Source organism: Cnephaeus nilssonii (genome assembly GCF_951640355.1).
Source record: "Cnephaeus nilssonii genome assembly, chromosome: 8".
In the NCBI taxonomy this organism is placed as follows: Eukaryota; Metazoa; Chordata; class Mammalia; order Chiroptera; family Vespertilionidae; genus Cnephaeus; species Cnephaeus nilssonii.
Window position 1 is genome coordinate 2,578,408 of NC_137079.1, and position 16,631 is coordinate 2,595,038.

The 16,631-nt window shown below is 48.6% G+C and overlaps 1 protein-coding gene across 1 annotated transcript; it reads left to right on the plus strand.

Moving 5' to 3' along the window:
* Nucleotides 1-2,218: 2,218 nt before the first annotated feature.
* Nucleotides 2,219-15,503, plus strand: LOC307104458 (protein FAM90A20-like; the record flags this gene model as incomplete). Its single annotated transcript, XM_079779356.1, has 5 exons — nucleotides 2,219-2,338; nucleotides 12,093-12,292; nucleotides 12,747-12,852; nucleotides 13,205-13,404; nucleotides 14,972-15,503. 5 exons carry the CDS (start codon nucleotides 2,219-2,221, stop codon nucleotides 15,501-15,503), a joined length of 1,158 nt encoding a protein of 385 aa, XP_079635482.1.
* Between the last annotated feature and the right edge of the window lie 1,128 nt (nucleotides 15,504-16,631).

The following is a 16,631-nucleotide window of genomic DNA, read 5'->3' on the forward strand; positions in this document are numbered from 1 at the left end:
CCCCACCTGTGCAGCCAGCCGCCATCTGGTGCGCGTTGGCTGATTGTCTGCGAGTGCCATTCCCCGTGGAAGGAAGAAGCCAAAGGTCCCCTTGAGATGGTGCGTGATTTGCTTCCCCAAAGTTTGTCAGTAAAAACCGAGGCGGGGGCCTCCACCGATCCTGTGTCAGATGCCAGAGGACGAGCACCTGCAGAAACTCTCGGGTGTCACCCAGGAGGAGAATCTCCTCAAGGAAAAAGTCCCAGCGCCTGGACATCCACCCCGGAAAAGACTGTCCCCTGTGGGACGCAGCCGGCCGTGTGAGCACATGGAATGCCTGGGGGAAGTGACCCGAGTCTCCAGGCAAAGGATTAAGTCAGGTAGTGGCATCAGGCCCACACTGGGGGCTCCATCCCTGTGCATCTCCTAGGCTCCGCTTCCCAGGCACAGAGGAGACAATGGCGGAAGGCGGTGTGCAGCCAGGCCGGGAAGAAGAGAGGCTTTTCATAGAATCGGAGATTCAGCTGGAAACCTGAGGGGTCCCGGAGGTCGACCATGTCGTGGGTTGCACGCGCTGTGGGTGGACTTCTTGCCAGAGCTCTCTGTGCTCTATGTATTCCGAGACGCTTGCTCTCCCATGCATGGCATCACTGTCAACAAGGCAAAGCATTGAAGGGAACAGCAGGCGCATCCACACATGTTCCTTTTACTTAAAGAATATCCATCTTCCTAAGGGCAAGAAAACAAGGGGTCAATGTCATGAGAAAATGACTGAAAAAGATAAAGGACACAGAACAGTGCAAAGTCCCTCCAAGTCCTGTATCCCTCCGCGAGATTATGCTAATTTGATAGTCTCCGCCTACATGTGACGTCAACTTGAACCAGCATACAAATCCAGGAGGACTGGAGATTCCCTCAGTCTCCCTTAGACAGGCACCTTGGAAGCAGCAGCGGATCCAGGGGAGCTGGTCCAGCACCCACTGCTCTGAGGATCTGCTCACGGGCTGAGGAGCTAAGCGGGATTGCTGGTGAGTTTCCTTCCTTTTCCTTTTCCTAAAAGTAGGTTTTATTGGTTTTAGAGGGAGAGGGAGGGGGAGGGATAGATCCAGAAACATTGATGATAGGGAAATATCTATTGGCCGCCTCCAAGCAAACCTCCTTCTGGGGATGGAGCCCGCAACACGGGTATGTGCCAGGACAGGGAGTCCAACAGGTGACCTCTTGGTTCCTGGCTGGATGCTCAACGACTGAGCAACACCTGCTTGGCGGGTTTCATTTCAGTTGCGTCCTTTAATTCGGATTTTCTATCACAGAGATAAGAAAGTAAAAAACAACTTAGAAGTGATTGGATTTTAGGCAGTGGGTCAGCATTCCTTCCTATCACAGTTAATCCTGTAGAAACATGGACAAATTGTATCTTAGCCATGCTCATTATAATGTCCGGTATAAATTCAAAAAAAAAACAAAAAAAACCGAAGCATTGAAATTGTGAGAGTTGGTGGGTAAGCAGTAATGGAAAGTGCATAGATTGAGCTATGGGCACTTCAATATTTGATTTATTCAGACTTAATTCTAATATACATTTCACATTTAGTAGAAACTAGATAATTACAGGCACCTGAACATAGAAATTAAAAATAATAATAAGATAAATAAAACAAACACAAAAACTGTCCAGAATCTCATCTGCGAAGCTCTCAGGCTAGCAGAGAGTAAGTAATTCCATCTGGGTGAATTTATGTTTGAAATTTTCCTCCTCTTCCGTCCAATGGGAACTTTGAATTTCCCAGAGGGGGGCATATTTTACTTTGATTTTTGCGAAAGTCTCCCACAATCTGCAATGCGGATTGATGATGGTGTAAGCCCGAGAAACACTGTCTTTCTCTGTCCCCTACTAGGACACAGAGGGTAGAATGAATCCCAGTTTCCCCTTTTAAATCCCTCCTTTATGCATGCACATCCAATTTACCAGGTGAGTCTCAGCTGTGTCGCCTGAGAGTCCTGTCCTGGGCACAGGCAGTCATGAGAGGACAGACAAAGGACTCAGAAGGAGGGATCACAGGGCAGACAGATGTTTTTCCTGAGGTCCTGAGGTCTCTTCAGCAGATTTGAAGCAGACGGGGCCAGAGAAGCTTCCCCTGTGTGGGATTTTGAAAAGGTTCAATTTCCTTTTTCTACAGGAGATTCACAAGTTCATAGCTGAGAGCGAAAGACGAGAAGGTCTTTGGTGGTGTGTTCCATGGCGGATCGTGACCCAGATCGGGGGCCCTGCAGACTCTGGAAGGTCCAAAAGGGGAAGCAGCCCCAGAGGGCCCACGTGGCACGCAAGGCTCCCCCACCAGAGGAGATGTTCCTCAGGGTGAGTATGGGCTTGGCTCTCTGGGGAACCTGAGGGAGTGGCATGGATGACAGAGACAGGCTTCGGACAAGGCAAATTCTGGGTCTCTATGTGGAGTGTCCTTTCCCATGCCAGGGTCCCCTACCCTAACATATCCCCACCAGGCTGACCTCCTCATCTGCACATTGATGGCTGGTGTCTCTTTCACTGTCCATAGCTCTTCTTCAGATCTTTGTTTTGGTGTTGCTTTCATTTTATTGACACTTGAAGATGAGAATGTTCTCATGAGAAACCTCTACATTGTGTCTCCCACAGCGTCCAACCCTGCCGATGCCCATCCCCACTCCCAAGAGAAAGCATGTGCCAGACGCCTGTCTCAGCACTGGGTCACCTGGCAGGAAACATAAGGTGACATCCTCAGCGCCTGCCATCAAAAAAGCTGAGGGGAGCGCCTGCTCACCTTCTGGCCTACATGGTAGGCAGGGTGTTCCGGTCTCTGACACCCCTCGGCCAGCGGGCAAACGCCTTGTCCAGGATGCGACGCACAGTGTCCCGCAGACGCACAACAAGCCCCGTTCTGTCTCCAGCACCCATGGCCTGGGCCACAGCCTCAAGCCTCAGGCAAAAGCCAACTTCCCTGCTGGGAACTCACCCAGCATCCCACGTCCTGCTGAATGGAATGTGTGCCAGGACTCCGATCTCAGCATCAAGGCACCAGGCAAGAGAGCGGCCCCGACCTCCATGCACCTGTGCCAGAAGGCCGGAAAGAAACCCAGGCTCAGTCCCTGCCTGTCCCCACAGAAGAGCACGAAGAGAGCCGACCCCCAGCCTCAGCAGGAGGGCCCTGGAGCCAAGACCCTGCAGCCCTGCAAGGAGCCAGAGCTCCCACCAAGTCCCCCGAGTCCCATCAGAATGGTCTTTAAGAGATTAAAAGGAGGCCAGTGGAGCTGCAAGCTGCTGCCAAATCCCTCCCTCCCTCCTGCTGAGAAGCCCACTCCCCGCTGCTCAGAACCCTCTCACCTAGGAGAAGACAGAGGGACTTGGTCACAGGGTCCCTGGAGTGTCCTCCAAGAGGACCTTCAGCTTTCCGCCTCCTCTGAAGAGAGTGACGGCCAGTGAGACGCCCCGTTTCAGCAAAGACTTGTTCCTTGGCCCCAGGCCTCCCGGTGCTGACTGTGGAACCAGGGGGGGACACCACCGCATGCAGCTCTTTCTGTGCTGTGTGCGTGTTCAGATGTTGGCATGTCCACAAAGGCTTGCTGACACAGAGTCCCAGTTGCTGCGCTTTTAATGTGTGGAGCTGTAGTGTTAAGTCAAATGGAAGTTTGATAGGAAACTGTACTTGGTACTTATACAACGGGCAAAGGAAGGTGATTAATTTTGAAACGTGGAATCCATTGTATAGGAATTTAAGTGGCAACACTGGCCTCAAAGTCTAATGGAAAGGGGAAGCTATAGAATGAATCTCTATCAGGTGTGCCCCTGTCTGCCTTGGGGAACGTGGGGCAGGGCCCCCTGTGAGATGTGCAGTTTGTAAGCAGTGCCTGTGGTCCTGAGGCGAAACTGTGTCACTGTGCTGTGTTATTTCAGTGGCAATCAGGATGGGGTCTCTTCTGATGACTTTGTACCTTGGTTTTATGAAAGGTTTTATTAAATTCTATTTTATATACTTTTTCCTCGATATTAATAAAATTCTGCAAAACATGTCGTGTTGAGATTGTGTTTCATTGCTGATATATTCTGTCATTTTTGGAATAATGACTGTACCACAAAGCTCACGTCCCTGAGAGTAGAGTGGAATCTGAGGTACCTGAGAAGGACATTAGCTTGGGACCCACCTGTAGGTTCCTGACAAATCCCTTCTTCCCTGTCAAGGTCGGCCCCACCCTAAGGGGCACTGACAGCCCTTAGCGATTCACCCTCCAAAGGTGTTCCTCTTTTGTGGTCCCTCAGAAGCCTCAGTGTCCCTCCCAGAATCCCTCAGCCCATCCCCACCCCAACCCACCCCATACTAAGAGCACTCCCTGACCTAGACCACTTAAGAACATGTCCAGAATCCTACCAATGCCCAAACCGTGCCCTGAGAATGTGGGAAAGCTCCCCATGCTTTCCAGGAAAAGGGTCCCAAGGGCTGATTGGAGTGATGAATTGACTCATAGATCAGCTGTGTCTCCACATTGCTTAAATCATGTGAGAAAGGAACCGTATGTCAGCCAACAGTGGGAAAAGTCACCCAGAGTAGAGGAATGCCTTAGTACACACAATGACATTCACACCACAGTGAAAATATGTGACCGTGGGAAACCCTTCAGTAACGTTTTCAACCTCAGATGGCAGAACATGACTCAGCCTAGAGAGACTGTCATCCATGGGGGGAAGGCTTTTGGCAAAGATCTGAGCTTAGAAACCACAATCCAATGCACACTGGAAGGAAGCCTGATGAGTGTGGGAAAGCCTTCAGTCATGGTTTTTTCTTAGACAGCATGAGGACAACTACACAGGAGAGAAATCATAGGAATGTCCCCTATGTGACAAAGATTTCAATCCAAGATCTTACCTTAGAAAAACAGGAGAGAGTCCATCCAGAGAAGAAAGGTTCTGAATGTCACCAGTCAAAGCTCTGGCCTGAACCAGCACCAAAGAATCCACCCGGGGAAGAAACCATGTTGGCCCATGTGTGGGAATGCTTTCAGGCAAAAGGCTGAGCTTACACGTTACAACATAACACACACCAGACAGAAACCAGGTGAATGTGGTCAGCGAGGGAACGCCTTCAGTCAACATGCTAATCTCATCAGACTCCAGAGACCCTTCAGTGGAGAAGAGCCCTAGGCTTGTCAGCTACGTGGCAAATTCTCCAGTCTTTGTTCTTCCTTTAGAAAACATGACAGAACTCAACACAAGAGAGGGAATCATGAGAGAAAAACACTTCATTACAGACCCATCACTCTAGTGAACTTATTCAGTGTAAAATCAGGCGAAACTTTAATTCATCCAACCACACTTATCATATACAATATGTGAGGATTCACACTGTACAAACCACTGTGTATGAAAGGCAAGGCATTCCTTGATTACTTCTTTCTTACTCAATCTAAAATATCCCACACCCAGGATACAGCAATCCTAAATGGAAACAGAGATACTTAGTTAGACTTTATATTATCAAAAATGAGTGCCTGTGTGTTTGTGTGTATTTTCTGTGTGTGTGTGTGTGTGTGTGTGTGTGTGTGTGTGTGTGTGTATGTGCGCGCACGGGTGCGAGCGTGTTTGTGTGCATCTGCCTGTGTGATAAATTTAAAGAGCCTTCAACATACAACTCAGCAGGTAGTTAAGTGTTTGTGTAAATGGAAGGTGTTTATAGAACCATGGCATCAAATACAGGAGGTTAGGGTGCTCAGGAAACTTTGAATGAATGTGGAATTTTGGAAGAAATTCATCCCTATGGTCAGGAATGCTTGTAGATATTTGAACAATAAAATCTGTTGCTAAAGAAGCAAACTGTTGATGTTTGAGTTTTCCTTGTGCAATTTTGAACACATACATTCAGGTCTGTACCCTTCAGCTGTGGGGATAGAACCAGACCACAGGTTCACACCGCCCTTTCCCCAAGGGCTGCTTGGAAACATTTCAGTTCCCTGTGTCTATCTTATCACCAACACCATGTGTCTCTTTACAAACCCTTGTCATGACACAGCTATGATCTTCATCCTCACCTGCTAGGTGTCTCTGTGTGACAGGACCCTGCTCAGGCAAGGTCATTGGGCCATATGAAGGCATCTCAGCTAAAAGTCTTGGTGGTACATCTGCCTATGTCTCTTCTAAGTGGTGCCAGGAGACAAGAGTTCAGGCCCCCTGTCCTCCAGAAAGCTGTTCATTTTTTCCCCTCAAAGCTCTGAATGGAGCAATAGGTTGTTGGTGGTGGGTGGTGGACAGTGAAGTCTCTGACCACAATCTCAATCTTAGTTGACTCCAATATTTCTACCCAGCACTCACTCCACATTGAGCTTTATGAGATTCTCACTGATCCCCAAAGTAGCCCAGAAAAACAGAGCTGCAATCAGAGAAAGTCCCTAAATCCTACTAGCCACGCCTTAAGTTGTTTCCTTAAGATAAGTAACAAGATTTGTTGTCCCTAGGAAAAATCAAAGGATGTTTACCACTTTGTTTTCCCAGATAAGAATGTGCTCTTGCCTGTCTTGTGGTTTAAAACTGGAGCCTGTCTGTCCCAGGGTCCCTGCCTTGCTTCAGTCATTCCATGAGTTGCATGTGTTGCTCTTTTCTGGGTCAGCTTCTGTACCCTCTTTTCTCTCAGCTTCTCCTCCCCACCCCCAATCCCTTGATTCCTCTGCACTGGTTTCCCCCTAATTTGGTCTATGTTCTCCTCACAAGCCATTGTTGGATTTTCATCTCTCCTGGAAAATAGAAATGGTCCCTACTCAACAGTTTACCAGTTTCCCTCTTACTCACCCAGGCCCAGGGCTCCCTTGTCCTGCCCATTTCTCCCCTCCACACCTGGGAGCAGCACCCTTCTTTTCTTTCTTCCCTCTCATTTTCCCACATTCCCAGACTCTCTTGCTCTTTTATGATCAGGTCAAAATCTAGACTCTATCCTTAGGGCCCTGCTTTTCTTCCCTAGTTTAACTTCTGAGGGACTGAGAAGAAGTGAATATAAAGGGATCTTTCCCCTCCCCCTCCCGAGAGCTTCAACCCCACCTGTGGGTCCCTGCATATTCCCTTCCACTAATCAAGGACATCCCCTCTCCACGTTGCACTAACAACCTTTAGGGCTTTACCCTCCAAACATATCCCTCCTTCAGGATCCTTCAGCAGCCTCAGTGCCCCTCCCAGGTGCCCTGAGTCCCTGTCCCCCTCCCCAGGGAGCAATCCTGACCCATAGGATTTAAGAACCTGCCAAGGATCCTGTCTCTTCCCCCACCATGACCTGAGATGAAAGGCTCGCCAAGGACTCCAGATAAAGGATCCCAGCAACTGATCCAACCAAAAGAAAATCAACCCATTTTAAGATGGCCACCTTTATACAATGTCACTCTTGAATTTGTCACTGAAAACTGAACGTTTAAAATTTAAGTATAGATTAATGTACTCGAGGAATGTCAACCATTATGTGGGACACACTTCTGCCACCTCAATGCTCCTTTGGGAAAGGAGGGAAAAAAGTTCTTCATAGCAAAATTATAAAATGGGGGACTCTTTGATTTTTGTTCGGAAAGATCTGAAGGGAGCTACAGAATGGTGGTGGTGAGGAGTGAACAGAGAAGCCTCTGACCACACCGTAACTTACTTGATTCTGATTTTTGTGCCCAACCCTCACTCCAGATTGGGCCTTAGCTGTTTCTGCCAACCTGAAGGAAAAGCCCAGAAAATAAAGCTGGTAGGAGACTGAGATCTGCCCACGTGGAACTTAGAAAGCTCTTTGACTTTTGTTTTAAAAGCTCTGAATTGAACTAAAGGTTGGTGGGGGCAGGGAGGAAGGAAAGGGTTAATTCTGATATTTGGGCTCAACACTGACTCCAGATTGGGTCTCAGCTGATTCTCTCTGACTCCCAGGAGCAGCCTAGGAAATAAAGCTGCAATAAGGTAAAATAGCTAATCTTGTATCTACTCCTTAAACTGTTTTTGTTGTTTTTTAATAATGAACAAAAATTGCTGTCTTGAGGCAAAATGAAAGGATTTTTACCACTTTATGCCCCCAGATAAGAATGTGGTCCTTCGACAAACACTCATCTTACCTTATAATAGACAAATATGCAAATTGACCGCACCTTCGCTATGCCCAAGCCATGCCCACCAACCAAACCACGCCCACCAACCACGCCCACCAGGAAACCGTTGCAGGGACGTTGGGGTGTGGCGGAGCCCAAGGCCGGGAAAGCCTCGGGGCGGAGGCTTTCCCGGCCTTGGGCACCAGCAGGGAGCCTGCACGGATCACAGGCAATGACCAGGGGGTCGGCTCCTACGATCCGTACCAGGGACGCTGGGTGTGGCCGAGCCAAAGGCCAGGAAAGCCGCCCGAGGCTTTCCCGGCCTTGGGCACCAGCGGGGAGCCTGCAAGGATCGCAGGAAACCACTGGGGGTCGGCTCCTGTGATGGGTAGCAGGGACGCTGGGTGCGGCGAGCCCAAGGCCGGGAAAGCCTGGGGCGGAGGCTTTCCCGGCCTTGGGCACCAGTGGGGAGACTGCAAGGATCGCAGGAAACCACTGGGGGTCGGCTCCTGCGATCCTTAGCAGGGATGTTGGGTGCGGCCGAGCCCAAGGCCACTGTCCGGGGCCAAGCCCAAACCCTGAAAAAGGCAGAAGGCGGTGGCCACAGCCAAGGCCTGGGTTCCCGGTGCCTGCAGAAAACTGGTGCAGGCAGCCAGGTGAATGAAGGTCTATTGCATGAATCTTCGTGCAAATGGGCTACTAGTATTGAACATAAACATCAAGGGAGATGCTCCCAGAGATCCATTGGGCTGATCTGTGCTCCTCCCAACAAGCACAGTCAGGGGTAACTTAAGGTCAATGGCAGGACAAGCAGGGACAAGGATCCCATAAGAAGTTGGTTGTCCAGACTGAGCCACAGGTGGAGGGACATCAAGGGTGGGGCCAAAGATCCAGGTCCTTGACCAGGGTCAACGTGGGAGCACATCCATCAATAATAGAGGAGAGACCAATGAGAAAGTCGGTTGGAATTCTTATATATGCAAATTATAAAATGGGAAACTACCCAGAATGCCCACATTTTGAAATCACACAGGCTTACCTGTGCTGGAGCAAAGCTGGGCCTGATTGGTTGACTTGCTTTGAACACAATTCTCTGGGGAGGGAAGTGGCTTAAGGCCTAAATGAAATTATTTGCCTTTAATTCCTCAAAGCCTCTTAGTAAACACCTAGGAATGTGCCTCAAACTCTCCTCGGTCAGATGACAGTGGGAGAGTAACTGAAGAAAATACCAAGTATCAACCAGAAGGAGAAGAGACTAAAGGAATAGGGCCCAGTTCATGTACATCCACGCCCTGGAGACAAGGTGATCTTCGAGGATGTAGAGCTCTTAGTGTCGACATGGAATGACTCAGGGACAGTGATTTGAGTCAAAGGCAAAGTGCAAAGTTAATTATTCCCACAGGGACAAAATTGGGGTCTCCATTCCTGTGAGTTCCCTAGAGGGTCCGATTCCCAGACACAGAGGTTACAATGGTGGGAGACAGTCTAGAGTGAGTCTAGGAAGAAGAAATAATTTTCACAGAATCAGAGATTCAGTTGGAAACGTGAAGACCTCTGGAGGTGGGGGCGGTGGTTGGTTGCACACACTGTGGGCGGACTTCATGCCAAAGAACTCTACGCTGGGTGTATTACTAGTTGATTTATCTCGCATACGTGTCATCACATGAAACAAGGCCGAGTGCAGAAGGAAGCGGCAGGGTAAGGGGAAATGTTGGTTTTTCTTAGGGAACCTACATCTGCCTAAGTGTAAGAAATGGATCGAAGTCATGTGTAACTGACTGAAAACGCTAAAGGGCCCAGAACAGTGTGTTCCTCCAAGTCCTGTATCCCTCCGCGAGATTATGCTAATTTGATAGTCTCCGCCTACATGTGACGTCAACTTGAACCAGCATACAAATCCAGGAGGACTGGAGATTCCCTCAGTCTCCCTTAGACAGGCACCTTGGAAGCAGCAGCGGATCCAGGGGAGCTGGTCCAGCACCCACTGCTCTGAGGATCTGCTCACGGGCTGAGGAGCTAAGCGGGATTGCTGGTGAGTTTCCTTCCTTTTCCTTTTCCTAAAAGTAGGTTTTATTGGTTTTAGAAGGAGCGGGAGGGGGAGGGATAGATCCAGAAACATTGATCATGGGGAAATATCTATTGGCCGCCTCCAAGCAAACCTCCTTCTGGGGATGGAGCCCGCAACACGGGTTTGTGCCAGGACAGGGAGTCCAACAGGTGACCTCTTGGTTCCTGGCTGGATGCTCATCGACTGAGCAACACCTGCTTGGCGGGTTTCATTTCAGTTGTATCCTTTAATTTGGAATTTCCATCACAGAGACAAGACAGTAAAAAAAACTTAGGAGTGATTGGATTTTAGGCAGTGGGTCAGCATTCTTTCCTAATCACAGTTAATCCTGTAGAAACAAGGACAAATTGCATCTTATCCATGCTCATTATTATGCCAAGTATAAATTTTTAAAAAAAGTACTATAGCATTGTAATTTGTGGGAGCTGCTGGGTAAGCAGTTACAGAAACATCGTAGATTGAGCTATGGGCACTTCCATGTATGATTTATTCAGACTTAGTTCAAATATATTCATTTCATATTTATTAGAAATTATATAATTATAGGAAACTGAAGATAAAATTATTTTAAAAGACAAAATAAAGAAAACAAGCACAAAAATAGTCCTGAATCTCATCTGTGAAGCTTCCAGACAAGCAGATGAGAATATATTTTCATCTCCATGAATTTGTATTTGAAATTTGCCTCCTCTTATGTCCAGTGGGAACTTTGAATTTCCCAGAGGGGAGCATATTTTACTTTGATTTTCTAGTAAGTCTACCACAATCCACAAAGCATTGATGGTGATGTAAGTAAGTCCTGAGAAATACTGTCTTTCTCTCTCCCTTACTGGGCTCAGAGGGTAGAATGAATCCCAGTCTCCCCTTTTAAATCCCTCCTTTATGCATGCACATCCATTTCACCAGGTGAGTCTCAGCTGTGTCGCCTTAGAGTCCTGTCCTGGGGACGGGCAATCATGAGAGCACAGACAAAGGACTCAGAAGGAGGGATCACAGGGCAGACAGATGTGTTTCCTGAGGTCCTGAGGTCTCTTCAGCAGATTTGAAGCAGAAGGTGCCAGAGGAGCTAGCCCTGTGTGTGATGTAAAATGTTTCTCTTTCCTTTTTCCTCAGGAGATTCCCAAGTCCAGAGCTGAGACAGAAAGACGTGAAGGTCATAGGAGGTGTGGCAGAAGGCAGGCTGAGATCCAGAACGTGCGCCCTTCAGACCCTTATGGCCCAGAAAGGGAAGCAGCCACACAGGGCCCCAGTGGCACACAAGGCTCCCCCACCAGAGGAGGAAAATCCCAGGGTGAGTAGAAGCCTGGCTCGGTGGGGGGCCTGGGGAGGTGGTGGCCTGGATGACAGAGACAGGGTTTGGACAAGGCAAGTTTTGTGTCCATAAGTGGGGTGTCATTTGCATGCAATCATCCCCTAACCTAGGACATCCTCACCAGTCTCACTGATCCCTTGGTATTTGCAGGAACAACCTTACGTCTTTTTGTTTTTGTGTTTGTTTTTTAACATATTTTATTGATTTCAGAGAGAAAGGGACTGGGAGAGAGAGATAAAAACATCAATGATGAGAGAGAATCATGGATAGGCTGCCTCTTACACACCCCCTTCTGGGGTCTGAGCCCACAACTCAGGCATGTGACTTTGGCCAGAATCGAACCTGAGACCCTTCAGTCCGCAGGCCATCGTTCTATTCATTGAGCCAAACTGGCTTCTCCTTTCTTAATAGTGTCCTATGCAGCCTGTTTTTTGTCCATAACTTTCCATTTGGTTCTATATATGAAAGTTCAACCATTCCATCCTTTCTCCTATGTTCCTTCCAAACTACCCTGGGCTTTGGGGTCCACCCTAATACCTTAAACAATAGCTACCTGGTGAGCCCTCCCTGGTGTGACCCATATTTGACTTCCATCAAGCTGTCCTGCTGTTCCCCTTTGAAATGTACCTGTGTTTTGAGCTGACTCTCTGACCTCCTTTTCTCCTCCAGGTGAGATGTTGGAAATGTGGGGCCTTTGGGCACAAGGCAAGCAGCCTCAGGTGTCCCATGAAACATCGGAGTGGGGCTTTAGCCGCCCATGCCCTGGGCTCCAATGAGATGAAGGAGAGCTGGAATCCTTGGAATCCCAGGGACCTGAGCCACCGAGCGCCCTTCAACAAGGCTGCTAGGTTAACCCAGCAGAGAGTTCGGTGAGTTTCATGGGTGAGTGCAGCCAACCTTTGGGGGAAATCTAGGGAACCCGCACCCCTTACCTCTCCAATATCTGCGTTGTCACCTCCAAGCAAAGACAGGGACCTGGAGAGTTTGAGAAAGCTGCCTGTGGCCTCCAGGAGTGCCTCAGAGTTTCATTCCCTTCCTGAGAGTCACTGAGAGTTAATGGTGGTGGGGGTGGTGTGAGACATGGTGGATCTCTGCCAAGAACAGGCAGAGAGTCAATGGAGGGAAAGGAAAGTCCTTTGTGAAAAATTCTTGAGTGCCCACAGGAAGGGGAGGGTCTGAGATGAGGCAAGGAGAAGTCTAGTAAATGCATAGACACCACGCCCTGGATCACACTAATACAGGGAAAGAGAATAGACCATGGGAAGGCTGTTTTCATTGGGGACAGGAAAAGGAGGGACTCATATACTATGCTCTGTCCTGCAGAAATGAACAACACAGACAGGATCTTCGTCAGAGATTACGACAGAGAGCCCGAGGAGGGCCCCAGCACAACTGGAAGGACAAGACAGAATCCTGTGACTACGTGAGGGTGAGTGTCCCCAGGTACTTGGCTTTTTACTGCATCAGGGTCACAACCTTCCCCTGGGACTCAGAGAACACCTCACTCCCTAGCGAGAGTCCTGTGCATCTGGTTTTGTGTCCAAGTCTTTGCATGTGGGTCTATGTATGCATGCTGAGGACAGTATGCCTTCTCCCCATGTAACTTCCCAACTAATATGGGCTTTGGCATGCACCACAACATCTTAATAACAGGCACCAGGTGAGCCCGTGTTTATTTCAGTCTCCGCAACCGATATTCCACCTCCATAATCTGTCCCCCTGTTTCCTTTGAAATGTGCCCCTGCTTTGGCTGACTCACTGACCTCCTTCTCTCCCCGCAGGTGAGATGCTGGAACTGCAGATCCTTTGGGCACAAGGCAAGCAGCCACAGGTGTCCACTGAAGCACAGGAATAGGGCCCTAGCCCCCCAGGCTATGGGCTCCAACAAGATGAAGGAGAACCTGAAACCACGGAATCCCCGTGTTCAGAAGAACCCAGGACGCTTTAACAGGGCTGCTAGGGAGACTGAGCAGAGAGCATGGTGAGCATTGTGGGAGGCTGGAGAAAACATTGGGGTGGAATCTATGAAGCCTGTGTCCTTCCCTGTACACTGTATGCCTTGCCATCTCCATTCAAAGTCCGAGCCACAGAGCAAAAAAATCCCCATATCTTCACCATTCAAACTTTGAGTTTCATAGAATTCCTGGCAATCAATTAGGGTGAATGTTGGTAGGGTTGGTTCTGGGAACATCTTTAATCTATAAAGGTGTCAGGCAGAGAGTAAACAGAATGAAAGAAAGTCCTTCATGAAAAACCCAAGTGGGTTCCTTGGGGTGAGCTGAGATGAGGCAAGGGCCAGTCTAGTAAATGCACTGGGCTTCGCTCCCTGGATCACAAGAAGTGGGAAGGAGTGTGGGCCAGGGAAAGGATCACCTTCATTGGAGAGAAGAAATGGAATGTCTCACATATTATGTTCTGTCTTGCAGGCAGGAAGAACAGAGACAAGCTCCTTGCTGGAGACTTCCCTGGACACACACACCCAGGCCCCAGCAAAATGGGAAGGAAGAGACAGATCCCTGTGCCTATGGGAGGGTGAGTGTCCGCAGGTGCTGGGCTTTTCATTGCATCAGGGTCACCCTTCTTCTCTCCTTGTCATCTCTCTGAGGGGATGGTGAACGTTCAATGGCAACTCACATGCTTTCTCTAGTGTAATTTCCCAATTCATTTTTTTGATGTCTTTTATTTGGCCTACACTTGCATGTGTCCCAACAATACAGGAAGGGGCAAAAGTGGTGTTTCAGTATTCCTTTGGAAAATGGTAGAGTAACAAATCATAATACAGCAATAAGCTCTGTGTTTCATGGACCTACAACTGTAATCCTCCTTTTGACCCACCCTCTAAGCTGATGGAGGGCATGGGTGTGGTCTCATTAGGTGTTTCCCCAAGGCACCATCCCTTTGGGAAAACCAGGCCTCATGAAATCAGAATCCCTTCTCCCTAATTGGCCACTCAACCTCATTAGTCCCCAAACTGCCTTCAGAACACCAAGAAGTGTCCATTCCCTGGAAGTGGCTAAGAAAGGCTTGTTTCCACTTCACTAACAGGAGACAGCTGTGAGAAATTCCTGTTTCCCTATCTGATGTTAGAACAGGGCACATTGTATCTTCTTCCAGACACAGCTCCAGGACCCATCTTCTTTGCATTGATTGCTGGTTTATTCTTTGCAGTCCATATCTTGTCTCAAGATCATTTTTCCTTGTTGTTGGTCGAATTTTATTTTCTACTTGATAGTGAGAAAATTCTAATGCGTATTATCTGTATTGTGTCTTTTACAGGATCCACACACACAGAGTCCTGAGCACCACACCAAGAGGAAATATGTGGGAGACCCTGATCTCAGCACTTGTTCACCAAAAAGGAAACGTGTCATGACATCCACAGCATCTCCCATCAAAGGTGTTGAGAGAAGTGCCTGCTTACCTCCTGGACCAAAGAATGGACAGGAAGGGCCTGTCACAGACTCCCCTCAAACAGAAGGTACACACTTTGTCCAGGATCCCACCCATAGGGTCCATGAGAGGGACAACAGTCCCCACTCTGCCTTCAGGATCCAGGGCCTGGACCAAACCCTCATCCACCAGCCGCAGGCCAAGTTCCCTGATGGGAACTCACACAGCATCCAACATGCTATTGACCACAGTGTGGGCCAGGACGCTGATCTCATCATCAAGGTGCCTGGCAAGAGAGCTGCCCAGACCTCCAGCCAGACCTGCCAGAAGCCCCAAAAGAAACCCAGACTCAGCCCCTGCCTGAAGAGCACCCAAAGTCCTGACCTCCAGCCTCTGTACCAGGGCCCTCTGATCAAGACTCTCCAGCCCTGCCACGTGTCCCAGTTCCCACCACTTCCTGGGGTTCCAGACCAGCCCCGCAGAAAGGTCTTCCAGATATTAGACAAAGGTCCATGGAGCTCTATGCCTATGACAACTCATTCCCACCCTCCTGCTGAGAAGCTCACTGCTTTTGCTCAGATCTCTCCCACCACCGAGAAGTCAGAGGCACTCTGTCCCTGTGTCCCCTTGAGTGTCCTCCTTGAGGCCCTTCAGCTTTACTCTTTCTCTGAAGAAGGTGATGGCCAGTGAGACACTCCATGTTAGGAAGACATGTTCCTCAGCCCCAGGCCATGTGGAGGTGCCCGAGGATCTGGAGAGGGGAGATCACTGCGAGCAAATGTTTGTGGGGAATCAGAGCTTCCCTTCTGTGCTATGTGGACAGATGGTGGGAACTCTGATCAGGGTTGGGGCACACAGACTCAGTAATAGCACTTTTACTTTATGTAGGTGTAGTGATATTTTATAATAAACTGTAGTTTGCGCTTATCGAACTGATAAGAGAAGTACATTTTTAGAAATTCTCAACCATTGTATGTAAAATTAAGTTAAGTTGCAATAATTGTCCTTAAAGTCTAATGGAAATATGGGGTTATGTAATGTATCTGATCAGGTGTGCACCGGTCTGCTTTAGAGAACCTGGGGCAGGGCCACCTGTGTGGTCTGTAGATTTGAAACAGTGCCTGTTGTCCTGAGGTGAGACTGTTTCCTGTGCTTGTTGTTTCAATGGAAATCAGGACGGCACCCTTCCCATGACTTTGTACCTTTTGTTTATGGAATGTCATATTAAAGTTCTGTTTTATAGCTTTTGTTTGATATCAATAAAATTCTGTAAAACCATTGTGATTGGTTTTCTGTCCACTTTGGAACATTTTTAAACAATGACTGTGCCACAAAGGTCATGTCCTTGAGATTAGAGGGCAATCTGAAGTACCCGGAAATTAGATTAACTTGGGCAACAGCTGTGGGTCCCTGTATAATCCCTTCTTCTCAATCAAGATCATCTCCCCCCCTAAGGGGCACTAACAGCCTTTAGGGCCTCACACTGCAAAGGTGTCCCTCTCTTGTGGTCCTTCAGCAGCCTCAGTGCCCCTCTCTGGACACCTCAATCTCTTCCCTCTCCACGCACACCCTCAACTTCACCCCCACCTCAACCCCAGGAGCAGTCCCTGACTTGTGTGATTTCTGAACATGTCCAGAATCCGACATTTACCTTCACCATGCTCTGAGATTGAGAGATCTCTACACGTTCCAGAAAAAGGATCCCAAAGGCTGATTTGAGTGATGAATTTACTCATAGATCTGCTGTGTCTCAAAATTCGTTAATTCATATAAGAAAGAGACCTTAGCCGAAACTGGTTTGGCTCAGTGGATGGAGCG